The 13,499-nt window shown below is 51.5% G+C and overlaps 2 protein-coding genes across 2 annotated transcripts in view; both read right to left on the bottom strand.

Moving 5' to 3' along the window:
- MCM8 (minichromosome maintenance 8 homologous recombination repair factor) overlaps window positions 1–13,499 on the bottom strand; it is a 341,212-nt gene that overhangs the window by 201,145 nt on the left and 126,568 nt on the right. The window lies entirely within an intron of this gene.
- LOC136358575 (uncharacterized) lies at window positions 1,288–11,594 on the bottom strand. The gene is made up of 11 exons (XM_066314451.1): window positions 11,559–11,594; window positions 11,112–11,151; window positions 9,564–10,478; window positions 8,349–9,041; window positions 6,632–7,690; window positions 5,641–5,697; window positions 4,592–4,692; window positions 4,227–4,291; window positions 3,524–3,669; window positions 3,274–3,426; window positions 1,288–1,628 (listed from the first exon to the last, which is right to left on the bottom strand). The coding sequence occupies exons 1-11, from the start codon at window positions 11,592–11,594 to the stop codon at window positions 1,288–1,290; spliced, it is 3,606 nt and encodes a 1,201-aa protein (XP_066170548.1).

Below are 13,499 nucleotides of genomic sequence, written 5' to 3'. Positions count from 1 at the left end.
GAACTGCCCCTTTCTCTTTTTGTGCATGTGGAGGAGGAGGATGGAAAAGAGATATCCTAGGGAAGAAAGACCCCCTCAGATCCCCTTTTGACCCCCAACCTGTGCTGAATCTCACCAGTTCCTCCCTTGGCAAATCCCCCTCCACACCGCAAATGTTGCTTATTCACCAGTTCGACAGCTGAGATAAAGGAATGCCCCTTTCTCTTTCTGTGCGTGTAGGGGGGCGAGGATGGAAGAGCGTTATCCTAAGGAAAGACCCCCCAGGTGCCCTTTCGGCTTCTTCTCCAGTCTCCTCACCTGCAGCGAAACACAGCAGGGCCATTTCCAGCCCCTTCTGAGCTGACCCTGCAGAGCAAACCCTGAACTGGGTAAATCGTCCTTCAGCCCTCGCCTCCGCATCATATCTTGCCCAAAGGTGCTCGACAAGCGCCAGAGGCCAGCCCGGAGCCACTGACGGGAGCTGCGGGAGCCGGGGAGCCGCAGCCCCTCCTCGGGCAGCATCCCTGCGGCCAGCGCCCTTCCCGGGGTTTTGGTGGCAGACAGCTCCCTCCAGTGGGGCACCTGCCACCGCACCGTGAACTCCGGCGGAAACCCTCCTCGAAAAGACAAACGCTCAACTTACCAGGCTCCAGGAGAAGCTGGGAAGGCAGCTGTGCTTTACATCCGGGGTGGTGGGGGGGCTTTTTGCAGCCAGCAGCCGTGCAAGCACCAAAAATGCTGTTCCCATCCATTCAGTGAGTGGGACGCCACCTGCAATAACCTGACCAGGTTTCTCACCAAGTTGGGTTTTGGAGAGGTTTCTCATCCAGGCTGGATGAAATACCCCACAGATCCCTCAGGTCGTGCCAGGGCTTTCCTTAGAGCTCTGCCTTGGGGGCAGGAGAAAGCAGGCAACAGTGAGCAGGATGCAGAATAGTTTTTAATTTCATACTAAGCACCGAAACATCATATATCCTTCTTCCTTAAAACAAAAAAAAGTTTTTTAATTTTCCTCTGCAGATCTTCAGCAGGGTAAATCAGCAGACGTACAGCAGCACGGAGCAAACATGTTGTATGTTTGCTCAGCCCAAGCTGAGCAAGCATTAAAAAATTAAATTACAACACGAGGAACAGTGTGGCGGGATATTCACAGTCCATAAAACACGGTAGAAGGGTTGGCACAGCCAGAAACCCTGGGAAATGTGGGAACAAAGGTCACTGAGGCCTGGCATCCCCTGAGAGCTGGGGAGGCTGCTCCGGGAAGACTTGGCCATGGTGGGCATGGACACTCCAGAGCCTGGAATCTCCTCAGGGCTGGGGAAGCTGCTCCGGGCAGACCTGCCCTGCCTGGCCAGGGTGGGCACGGACACTCCAGAGCCACTCAGGGGACCTGGCCCTCAGCTTCAGCTGGAAGGGGTCGAGCTGCAGGCATTCCCCCAGGCGGTGCAGCTCCATGGCCGGCTCCTCCGCAGCCCTCACCGCCGATGGTGACACGGCCGGCTCCTCCTCGGGCCTTGGGCTCGCCCTGCTGGGGGCCCGTCCGCACACGACAGTGACACAGAGGACACCGAAGGCCACCAGCATCACCAGGGCGGCCACCAGGGCTGCCCCCACCAGCATGTCGGCGTGGCGCAGGAAGGTGCTGAGCCCTGCAAGAGAAAGGCCACGGCCTCATCCCGGTGCTTTGGCCCCAGGGACCACACAGACTCTCCAGGATGTCCAGTGTCAGCCCTTGTTGGAGCCCTGGGCCCTGAGAATTCCAGCCTTTCTGTGCTCACAGGCACTGACCCCCAGGCAAACACTGCATTGACCTGAGCCCGTGGAAAAGGCTCCAAAATTGAGTGACAGCACTGGGATTGTGGGTGTGGAGTTTGGATAGAAGTGTGGGATATCACAGGGTGGGAAACTCAGAGCTGAAGGGTTTAGAATATAGTAATAGATATAAAGCAAGGTGGAGGTTTTAGGGCAGAGGCTGAGTCCTTCTTTTTCACCTTCTTCTCCATGGCTCTGGGTGGTGTTTTGTAATTGGGTAGAAAAATCCACATTGTGGGCCAGGGGTGGTTGGTTCTTGGGTTAAAAGTAAAAATAATTTAGGTGTCATTTCATAATTGGACAGTTTATGCTTAAAAGACTTTGGAAAGAGATACAGACAGAGGCATTTTCTACTTTGTTAGCTAGAACTCACGATTTGTGAGACTGTAACATGGATAAGAATTAATAAACGTCTGAGCCCGAACACAAACTGCATCTCCTGAGCATTTAATCCTAGCTCTAACAGAAGAAAAGAAGATAAAAAAAGCCACAGCCCCTTCCACCCTCCAGAAACCTCCACACCTGCCTTCGTGCCAGAGCATGTCTCCCAAACCTCCATCCCAGGGAAATACTTAGACCAAGAGCCAGGAGCAGCACTGGGATGGTGCTACCCCAGAACCCCGACAGAGCAAAGCCACTGCCAAACCCATGTGCAGTTACACAGAGACTAAAAAATCTGCTGCCATTCCCATCCAGGCCTGGAGGGACCCTCCCTGTGGCCCAACAGATAAAGATGGATTTATAGAATTATCTGTAACAGAATAGAACAATAACTAGCTGGTCTGTACAGGCTTAGACTGACCAAGTTGTTAATTAACTTGGAGTTGGTAGGATGAGTGAGAAATTACATTTGGCCATGCGTTCACATTAAGGTTTAAGCCACTGCAGGGATGTTGAAGTAGTTTGGGTAAAGCAGCCACAGTGTTTGGAGCACATGTTGCAGAATATTGCTGTTTTCCAGCCTGTGAGGCCCCATTACTCTGCAAGATTGGATTAGCCACCTCTGATTATAGCAGAGCACCACATGGCACCTGCTCAGCCGGGGTAAACCCCAGGAGCATCACTGTCCTCCTCACCAAGATAGACACAGAGTGCCAGGAGAACACAGGGCACCTCCCAGGAGCCACCAGGTTTGCTGAACACACCAGTTACAGCAGAGGTAGCTCATAAATCCCTCCTGACCACACTTTGCTTTGGGCTTAAGTGCTCACATGTGCCAAGCTGTAACCCCAGTGCAGAGAAAGCAAAGGGGGAAGGGAGGCTAAGACACACGGAGAGGTTGATTCCCAGCTGGGAACTGCCTCAAAGACATTAGAGATCCTTGCCACACCGGGCAGGGACACCCAAAGCCAGCACTGCGGTAACATCACACACCCCCAGGCTAGGACAGAACACCTTGAGCCACACGAAGCACTCTCCTACCCTGGCACCGGGAAAAGAGCAGACCGCGAGAGGGAGCAGGGCTGCGGCTCCATCCTCTACCTGCCCGGGGAGTGCGGACGCAGAGGGTGCCGGCCTTGGTGGGGGAATGGTCCTCGTAGCCCTTCCTGCAGCGGCACAGGTAGGTGCCCACGCCGTTGAAGCACTCCGCCTCCTCCCCGCAGAGGCCAACCCCGGCCTGGCACTCGTTCACATCTGTAAAGGGGAGTCCATGCCCTGAGTCAGCCCAGGCCTGGCATAAAAGGGTTTATACCAGAAAAAAAAAATGAAATAAAAAGGGTGAAGCACCCACCTTCGACGAGCAGTGAAACAAGCTGCAGCTGCTCCACCGAGGGGCTGAGCAGCTCCTTCAGCTGGGAGTGCAGGAGCACAGACACGTTCCTGCCCTCGGGCTCCAGGTGCAGCCAGAAGGTCAGCAGCAGGTTGGCATCACTCGTCCTGCGGGCAGGGGAGAGCCCAGGGTGAGGCAGGAGGAAAACATCACTGCAGGCCCAGCTCTGACAGCCCTCTGACACCTGCTGCCCTTGGCATGGGGTTTGGCTCCTGCGAAGGTTATCTGTGCCAACAGGCAGCTTTGCACTTGGGCCACAGGGAAAGGGAAAGCCCAGGAATGGCTCCTCATCTGGAGCTAGGCTGAAAGGATCTGATATTTTGTGCGGAGTGAATTGTAGTAGCAGTCTGCAGTCCCAGATCAGCCTCTGCTGACAGCTCCCAGCTTTCTCCAGCAGATGAGATTATCCTCCTTTTCCTCCAAAGTTTAAACTCGTCTTAGCCCCGTATAGGCCCCAGATAATACTAAACATCAATTTTCACCATCTTTCCTCTAGGAAACAGTTTTTTTTTCTCCTACTTGTAGGACAAGTTACAGATCAAGGAAGAGGAACAAACACGTCTCTCCCTGGGGAAGGAGAGTGAGAAGCCAAGACAGTGCTAATCCAAGAAGTCACTGGTTATAGCAGTCACCTGTCAAGCCAACAGCACAGCATTAACCCTACCTTTTGACATCCCTTAACTTTATTTCACTGACTCTACTGGCAGAAAGCTTCAGGTTCTTCTGGATCTGCAAAGGAACAGAGTGACCAGCGCTGGTTTGGCTGTTCAGCAAGCAGGAGCATGACAGCAAACAACTTCTTTTCTCACTGTAGCACCTCATCTTGCCCTCCCCCTTCACAAACCACTCGGGATGCAGATGTCCCACAGCCCACTGCTCTGAGCCCTTTCTTTAGAAGAACACCAGCTGTTCCCACCTGCTTAGCTCCACATCATCTCCCCCAAAGACAATAGCACAGTGTGGTCTCTTCTCCATGAAGGTTTGGGACATCCCATCTGTTTTTCTCCACCTCCCCATGCCCACACTTACGTGATTCTTCAGAGATTCAAGGAGACCCTTTTGGAACCCACTTCTACCGTGAGGAATCCAGTCCTTGGGTTTGATTTCAACAGTGACTTCAAACAGCACATCTACCAGAAGACACAACATCCTGACATGTTCAAATGCACATAATACAAGCAGGTTCCCTAAATGAGTTAGTCCTTCAACATCAACACTAGAACAGCACCGTGCTTGTGCAAGTCAGTGCCACATGGGTATTTCCAGGGGCTGTGCATCGGGTAGGACAAGCTGTTGAGTTACAGGTGAACACAAACCTTAGTTAATGCTTGTTGATGAGTACTAGACTTGATCTTTCAGTGAAAAACTGACACAAAGCAACATAGCCAAAACATATCCAATCACATTCACGTGTCTTTAGCTCTTCTGTTTCCCAAAGGGGTTGTCGTAATTATTGATGGAGTCTAAAAGCCAATTTCTCTTGGAATCCACACTGGCACAGATTTGCCAGTTGGCTGTTTAAAACCTATTTGTTCATCAATATTTCCCCTGTTCAGAGCTCAGGCTCCTTCTGTATTGACTTCTTTGTGCAAGCTGTTTCTGTGGCTTGCTGGGTCATGCAAGCCTTGCATTTATATTATTTAGTTGCTCTCCCATAAGAGGGGTTTCCTTCTCTCCCTAGTCTGAGAACAGGATTTCATCACATTTCTGATCCTGGTAGTCACAGGACATCAGCTGGAGGAATTGAGGTTCATTCATCCCCACTCATGTTAGAAAAACCTTATTTAAATAGCCAACAAGCAATGCTCAGACTCGAACAAGCCAGCATTTATTTACTATTATTAATTTGTTCTTTCAGAACAATCCTGAACTCAGGTTTCTCCAGGGGAGGTACGAAGTGGCCAAAGTACAACTGTGGGATTGCAGTGACATCTTAAAAATAACATCTTCAGAGTGGTTACTACTCAGAAACAACTGCCACTGCTTTCTAAAGGAGCAGGTGATGTCCAGCACAGCCTCAGGCAGCTCCCTGAGCTCAGGACAGGGTTTTAAGAGAAGCTGAACTCTGCATGGCTCACCTCCAGGATGGTGCGGGGACTGCAGCCCTGTGTCATTCTCCACAGATGACATCAGACCTGCCAAAGCAAGGGAAAGCATCAGGCTGCTATCACTGATGTGCCAGTAGTGGGGGAGGGAAAAGTCTGTCAGGTCTGTGTCACTTTGCAAAAAGAGTGCCATGTGCCAGATGCTTCCTCTGCTCTTCATGCTGAAATTCAATATCAGCCTCTGAAATTAAATATCAATCGCTTCTCCTCTACAGTGGAAAGTGATCTTTAGAAAGAAATCACCCTGATAAACCGAATTTCAATTTCTGTAAGCAGATAAACTGTTATCCCTGTGAAGCCACCTTGGATCCCAGTGGACCAAAGCAGCTTGGGCATTACATTCCAGCAAATGCAAAAAATCTGAATAAAATCTACAATGGAGGGGCAACAACAGTTTGGAGGTGAGAAAACACCAATTGAAAACATCTTCTGCTTTCAGGTAGAAATTAAAACATATCAGTAGCTAAATATTGCCCATGTAAGTGATCTACCATCAACTCCTAAACTTTTTTAAGAAACAAAGGATTTTTTTAAACTGTTCTCTGGCTTCTGGAGCTCAAACTCAGTCATCGTGCCTGGGAGCACTGTGACAGGCTACAGAGGAACCAGTGCAAGACAGGGCTGTTTAAAACCAAGATGAGCATTTCCAGTCACAGCTGAAAGGTTGGCTCCTCCATGGAGAACTCCAAACACTTGGATTAGAAATCAGCCTGTCCCTTTTACCAGTAGCATAATCCCACAGATGCCCATGTTACAACTGACAATCCTATTCTCAAATCTTCTCAAGTCCCTCCATTCTTGGACACAAGAGTCAGGACACAAGAGCTGGTACCACAAGGCCCAGCTGAAGGTAACAACCATGTCTACAAACAAAACCTCTTCAAAGAGTGCTGCACCACTGCAGGTGGATATTGCACATGGTCAGGCATCAGTTCAGCCAGTAATAACTGAAAAATCACCTTACCAAAGAGGTCTTCATTCCTTCCTCCCAGAGACACCACATCAGCAGCAGTCACACCAGGAGAGGGGTGGAGAGGTGGTTTTGTGCTGGTGTTTAGTGGTGGCTCTGCCAGCACTGGTGTCTGTGTGTGATGTGCAGCAGCTTCCACTTCTGAGGGGCTGTCACCGGCCTGACCCAGGCCAGGCGATGTGTCAGAGACACCTGCACTGCTGCTGGGCATCTCTGAGCAAGATGGGTGACATGGGACTGTGGTGACCAGAGCAGTCCCTGGCTCTGTGTCCCCTTTGCTCAGCTCCAAGGCAGGTGGCTCAGCTTTACCCCCAGTGTCTTGCCCAGCTGGAGCTGCCTCCACCAACATATCCTCCTCAGTTTCTCTGCCCTTGCTGCCACTCTCCTTAAGGTTCTTTTCCTGCCTGGTATCATCCTGACCACGCTCACTCAGGTTAGCACCAGACTGACCATCTTCCATGACATCAGGAGGATGTTGGGCCACTTCTTCCGGGATTACCATGTCAGGCTGGATCCTGCCCCCAGCAGGTACAGCTGGTGGGCCTGGAGGAGCTGTCAGCGTGGACAATAAACCTTTGGTCACCACTGTCCTCCAGCTCTCTTCTTTAGAGGTCTCCTGGGGAGCTGCTCTATCACTTGAGGAGCCCACAGATTCAGGGTCTCTGAATACATAATACAGTCCTTTAAAATACCTGTATTCATGGCTTCTGGAGCCCCTCCCTGACAGAAACAGCACCTGGACCTCTGTGGCTTGTGCAGCAAAGATCAGAGTGCCTCGGTTGTGGCAGGCAAACACCACCTGGGTTTCCACGCTCGACGAGACCCCCTGGAAGATGATCTTGTCCTGGTTGTTGCCACAGCCATCGCTCCCCTGGAACCCTTGGACATAGATGACAATGTGCTTCTGGGGGCCTGCCCAGATGGTCCAGTTGCACCAGATGTTGGGTTTGATGTCAGCGTGCAGTGGGAGGTAAAACACGCCAGACCCATCCCGGAAGATGAGGTGGCAGCTCCTGATGGGAAAGTACTCTGTCACCCAGGGAGGGCCCAGCTCTGACACACCAGGAACACCCAAAAGAGACATGTAATCAAAGGTTATCATATACACATATTATACCACATATTACATTTTCTATTACAGTATACATCAGGCTTTTAGGAGCACTGCAACCTGCCACTGGAGAGGTGGAATTTCAGACCCTCTCCTACAAGATTTCTGTAGTTTCAGCTCCTGGAGCCACATCTCCACACTTCATCTGGAGCTAAGACCAGGCTCCATTCCCCTGCCTCTCCAGAGGCAGGGGAGGAAGTGGAGAAACCAGGAGTGAAGTTGAGCCTGGGAAGAAGGGAGGGGTGAGGGGAGGCTGTTTTTAAGATTTGGGTTGATTTTTCATTATCCTAGCCTGATTTGATTGGTAAGAAATTAAAGTGATTTCCCCAAGTCAAGTCTGTTTTGCACATGATACTAGACAGTGAGTGATCTCTCCCTGCCCTTATCTCACCTCACAAGCCTTTAATCACATTTTCTCTCCCCTGTCCTGCTGAGGAGCAGCTTTGGAGGGCACCTGGTGTCCAGCCAGGGTCACCTCAGCACAGCAGGTTATGATTGCCAAGTGGACACTGCAGGTGAAAGGCACAGCCTCGCCCCCACCAAGTTCTTTGGACTTCTAAAGATGACTTATGCCAAGACACAAAGTGCTGGGACACCTACCAGCATGTTTCCCTTGTTCTCCTTCTGGCACCTGGGTGTTCCTGGGTGCACCAGAGGGCTCCCGAGGCTTTTGGTCTCTTGGCAGTGTTTCTCCCCACGGAGCTGCAGGCAGATCTGCAGGAGTGGTGCTGAAGGAGGCAGTTATCCTCTGTCCTGCACCCACCTGCACCGCTGCTGTGGTTCCCTGCGTTTTAAATCCCCTGAGGTTGGAGACAGGAGCTGGTTTGTCACTGGCAGCACTGTCCTGGTGCTGCACAGGCACCTCGTGCTCCTCTCTGGTGTCAGACAGGGGAGCTGGTGTCACCCCAGAGCCACTGCTGACAGGCTGGGTAAGCCCTACACCTGGCCCTGGGACAGTGACAAAGACTGGGGAGGGACTCCTGGCCATCAAGCCCACAGAGGCTGTGGTTTTGCCTCCCTGGCCACCTGCCTGTCCCAGCAGCAACTTTTGCATCCTGCATCTGGAGGATTCGTCTGTGCCCGGGTGAGAGGCTGCTGATGGATGGCAAGGTGGTGAAGGGGAGCCCATCTCCTGTCCTCCTGGAGAGCTGGAGGAGCCAGCTGGGGAGATGCCCCTTTGCCTGAGACTGACAGGGTCCCCATCCAGAGCAGCTGGCAGAGCGGCCACCACGGACACAGGCTCCACTTGTGGAGGAAGAGTTTCTTCAGGGATAAAATCCAGAGTGCCAAAGTCTGCAGGGACAGGTGCTGGGGAGGAGGTCACCAGCACAGGGACGGTTTCTGTCCCCAGGGCAGGCACAGGTATGAGAGGATGCTCCAGCCCTGTTGCCAAAGCAAGTCCAGTCAGCCCTGGTGCAGAGGGATGCAGCATTGTTCTCTTTCTGACAGCTTCCCTAAAACTTCCCAGTGGCAAAATATCCACGAGTTTGGTATGTTGGAGGCCAGTTGTGCCTGGCTCAGGTTTAGGCACGGACAAAAGCTCCAGAGTGCTTTGGCTTCTCTCAGGTAGCAGCTGCAAATGGCCCCTGGTGAGCACAACATTGGGGCTCCTCAGGCTGGGCATCAGAGCAAGGCCATCAGCTGGGACACAGCTTCCGTCCCTCTCCAGGCTGGCAGTGCTGAGCTGGCTGTCCCTGGTGCCACCTGTGCCCTCCTGGCTCTGTCCTGTGCCAGGGGACAGTGGCTCAGAGGGCACAGCCGAGCCCAGGCCCCTCGTTCCCGTTGGTTTAATGGTAAACTGCAGGTGACCCAGACCTTTTGGCCTCAGGGTGGGGTTCAGGACAGGCTGGCTGCTCTCCACGCTCACATCTGCTGGCTGCCAAAAAGGTTCTGCTCCCTGGAAGGCACCAAGCAAAGGGGCTTCCAGAAGCACACTGTGCACAGGGCCAGGACTCCCAGCACTGTCCTCACCCAGGGTGGGATTCTGCCCCCAGATATCCTGTGCTGCAGTGGGGATTATTCCCTCAGGTGCTCCTATGCCTTGAGCTCCCTGAGCCCCCAGCAGCTCAGAGCTCAGCCCACAAGGAGCTGTTGTTTCCAGAGCCTGTGTCCTTGCACGTTCACATAGGATAAGCTCTGTAGGGCTTCCCACAGCCGTGGTGTCCAGAGGGATCCCTCTTCCCTTCATCAGCTCACTGGTGCTGCCACGTGTGTTTGCAAAGCCCAGTGCACCTCTGAAGTTTTCAACCCAGCCAGACTGAAAAATACCATCTTTCTTTGGCAGCTTTGAAGTTCCAGAAATCACATCATCTTGGGAGGCAGATTCCCCTGGCTGGTCTTGGAAGATGTAGTACTTCCCTTTGAATCGTGCGTCTCTCCGGTTTGGCAAGTGCCTCTTCAGCAGCACCACGTGGACAGCCTGAGCAAAGGTGGCAAAAACATGCGTCTCCTTCTCCCAGCAGGCGTAAACAACACTGTTTTCCACCAGGGAGGAGACGCCTTCAAACAGAATTTTGTCCTCATTTTTGTTGCAAGCCTCCTCAGCGATAAATCCCCGGATATAAATCAGGATGTGCTTCCTGGAGCCTGCCCAGATTGTCCAGTTGCACCAAAAGGTTACAGGGAAATCAGCACGGAGTGCTGGAGGAGAAAACTCCCCATATTTGCCCTTCAGCACCCTGTGACAGCTTCTTATAGGCACATAGGCCAATAACCAGGGAGATTCTGGCTCTGGAAGACAGGAAGCAACAAACCAAGGTTTTTTTCCTTAAAAACCCCCTCACAGCCAAGCAAAACCACCACAGTTGTTTATACACCTGCAGAGCTGGGAGACAAAGCTCTCCTGAAGGTGTTTTCAGTCTCTGATTTAAAGGGCTCAGCCAAGCCAGAAGCCATTAGAGCCCCAACATTAACATCTCCCCACAGCCAAAGTGGAAAGCAGCTTTCCTTAGGCAGGGAAAAGCAGTGTTTTCCAAAACCACTCTCTTAAAGCCAGAAGAGGGACAAGTTCACCACAGATCTACCCTACAGAAGCACAACTAAAGTTTGAGTTGAACTTTTGCCACTTGGTTTAATTGCTGCAGTGCTTTGCTCCTGCCTGCAGGACCTGCTCTGTGGCAGGGATTTGGCAGCCACAGGACAGTGGCACAGGTTATCTCCCACACCAGCACTGATTTTTCCCTATCCCAGCACTCAGGACTGATCAACTGATCAACCACATCCCTCTCCAGAGCCAGGCTGTCACTCCTGGTTTTCCACACTACTGATTGAAGTGCCTCACAAATTCTGGGGGGAAAAAATATTGATAATAAAAAAATTTAAAAAAGAAAAGGGGCCTTATCTCATCTGAGAACTGACTCTTACCTGGTTTAACTTTCCAGTATTCCTGAGAGGATCCCCTTGCCTATATAAAAAAGAGAAAATCGTCCAGTTGCAGGCCAAATACCAATTCCCAGTGTTTATATCACTGCTTAGAGAAATGCCAACACCAGCCCAGTGAGAAGGGAGAACCAAACCCAGCCCGGTGCATTGGGGTTTTGCTTGCACCTAGACCATGTCCCAAGGTCATGTCACTTATTCCATGTGATTATAAATCTTCTCCCCTCCCTACATCCAGAAGCACTGCCTAGTTTGTGCTGTTGGACCAAAGCCAACACCAAAACCAGCCCCAAAACACAGCAAGCAAAGCCCAGCCAGGCTTTGACCCCTCAGGGCCGTGCAGAAGAGAGAAGGATTTATAAGCAGGCAGGACACTGCACCCAAGAGGAGAGTTTCCTACAAGGAAGCAAGTCCCCACTTCCCCTCACTCACCCCTGGAGCAGCATCGTCACAGCAGGGCCCCAGCATCACCCCAGGACCCTGCCCAGCAGGAGCTGGCCCCAGCACCCAGGGCATCAAGAGCAGGGCCAGAATAAATAGGGAGGGTAAAGGCTTCATAGCAATGGTTTACCAGAAGCACAACATTAAATAAGACAAAAAAACCCACCAAAAAACAAATCCCAACAAAACATTCAACAGCTCCCTGTCTCCCCCCAGAATAATCCCTCAGGCAGAGTAAATGCAGGATCACCACCTTTCCCAGACCCTCTCCAAAACACATCCCTACAGCAAAGGGGCTAGCCCAGCAGCCCACTGATTCATATAGGGCCCTGCTTCACCAGTGACAGCAATTAGCCATTAGCAGTTAGCTAATCAATGAAATGAGACCAGCTATAGCTTTTTTAGGGACAGACTCGCCCTTTCAGTTTGCTGCCCAAGTGTTTTTGTGCTGGGTGTTTGGGTAAAAAGACACTTTACCATTTATAGCACATAATATTCTAACCTGAAATTGATACCCCTATGTGACACGGAAGCAGAGCCCAAGTTGCTTGTTGTCTTATGAAAGAAAAATAATATTCAGCTATCAGAGTGGGAGAAAAGTCCTAATGTAAAAGTGAGTGTTTTCATCACATTTTAACCAGCTTCTGCTGAAGGCAGTGATTTCCCCCGGGGCTGCACCATCCTGACACAGGGCTGAGTGAAACAGGTGAAATTGCCTCGAAACACAAGCAGCTCCTCTCTTCAATCTACATTTACCCACGTGTGGAGAGCAAATAGCCCAGGTGATGATGTATAAATTATTAGATGCTTAAAATTCTTTCAGCTGTAATCGTCTAACTTGTCATTAGGAGCCACACAGATTAGGCAATTAGGCTGTTTGACAGGCAGCTTTGACAATATTGCTTTTTAAATGTCGATCATTATTTAGCAAAATAAAATAACTTTTTTTTTTCTTCCAGCTCATTGTAGCCTGACAGGATGATGGCTGTTCAGGGACAGACACCCCCATGGGGTTTTTGGGGGTCAAATCAAGCAGTGCATCAGACTCTCCCAGTTGCTTGGGTTTTCAGTGGTACTGGAGGAAGCAACAGCATCCCAGCTCCCAGTTTTTCAGATGTTCCATCCACCCCATTGCAACCCCAATGACCAAAAAGCCAGTGAGAGCCTGTAACTCTTGCAGCAAGACAAAACCCTCCCTCCCACAGCCATCTGTCCATAACTCCATGTCTTCAAAGCGACCCCAAGCCCCCTCCTGCTGTCCAGGTGTGGACAGACCTGCAAAACCCCTTTGTGAAAAGCACCTGAAGGACAAGACAGCCACTGGTCACAGCCAGCACAGCTTCAAGTCCTGCTTAGCAAACCTGATTTCCACCCAGCTGATCAAGGGAAGCCAGTTAAATGTTACACTCTTGGATTTCAGTAAAGCTTTTGATACTGTCTCTCATGGCATCCTTCTGGATAAAATGTCCATCCCCCAGCTGGAAAAACACATCCTGTGAGGGCTGAGCTCAGGGCTGGGGCACAAAGGGTTTCAGTGAACGGGGTGACATCAGACTGGGGACCTGTCACTGCTGGGGCTCTGCAGGGCTCCATCCTCGGCCCTGTGCCCTCCAACATCTCCATAAAGGACTTGGATGCAGGACTGGGAGGGACACTGAGCAAGTTCACAGACAATACACGACTGGGAGGAGCTGCTGACTCCTTCCAGGGCGGGGAGATGCTGCAGAGAGACCTCAACAAATGAGAAGACTGGGCAATCAGCAGCCATAGGGAGTTTAACCAGGGCAAGGGCCAAATCCTGCACCTGGGATGGAGCAACCCTGGGTGCACAGCCTGGGGAATGAGAGCCTGGAGAGCAGTGCCGTGGAAAGGGACCTGGGGATCCTGGTTGATGGCAGGTTGGCTATGAGCCAGCAGTGCCCTGGCAGCCAG

The sequence above is a fragment of the Sylvia atricapilla genome, chromosome 3, assembly GCF_009819655.1.
Source record: "Sylvia atricapilla isolate bSylAtr1 chromosome 3, bSylAtr1.pri, whole genome shotgun sequence".
Taxonomy (NCBI): domain Eukaryota; kingdom Metazoa; phylum Chordata; class Aves; order Passeriformes; family Sylviidae; genus Sylvia; species Sylvia atricapilla.
This window is presented reverse-complemented; position numbering and strand designations above follow the sequence as displayed.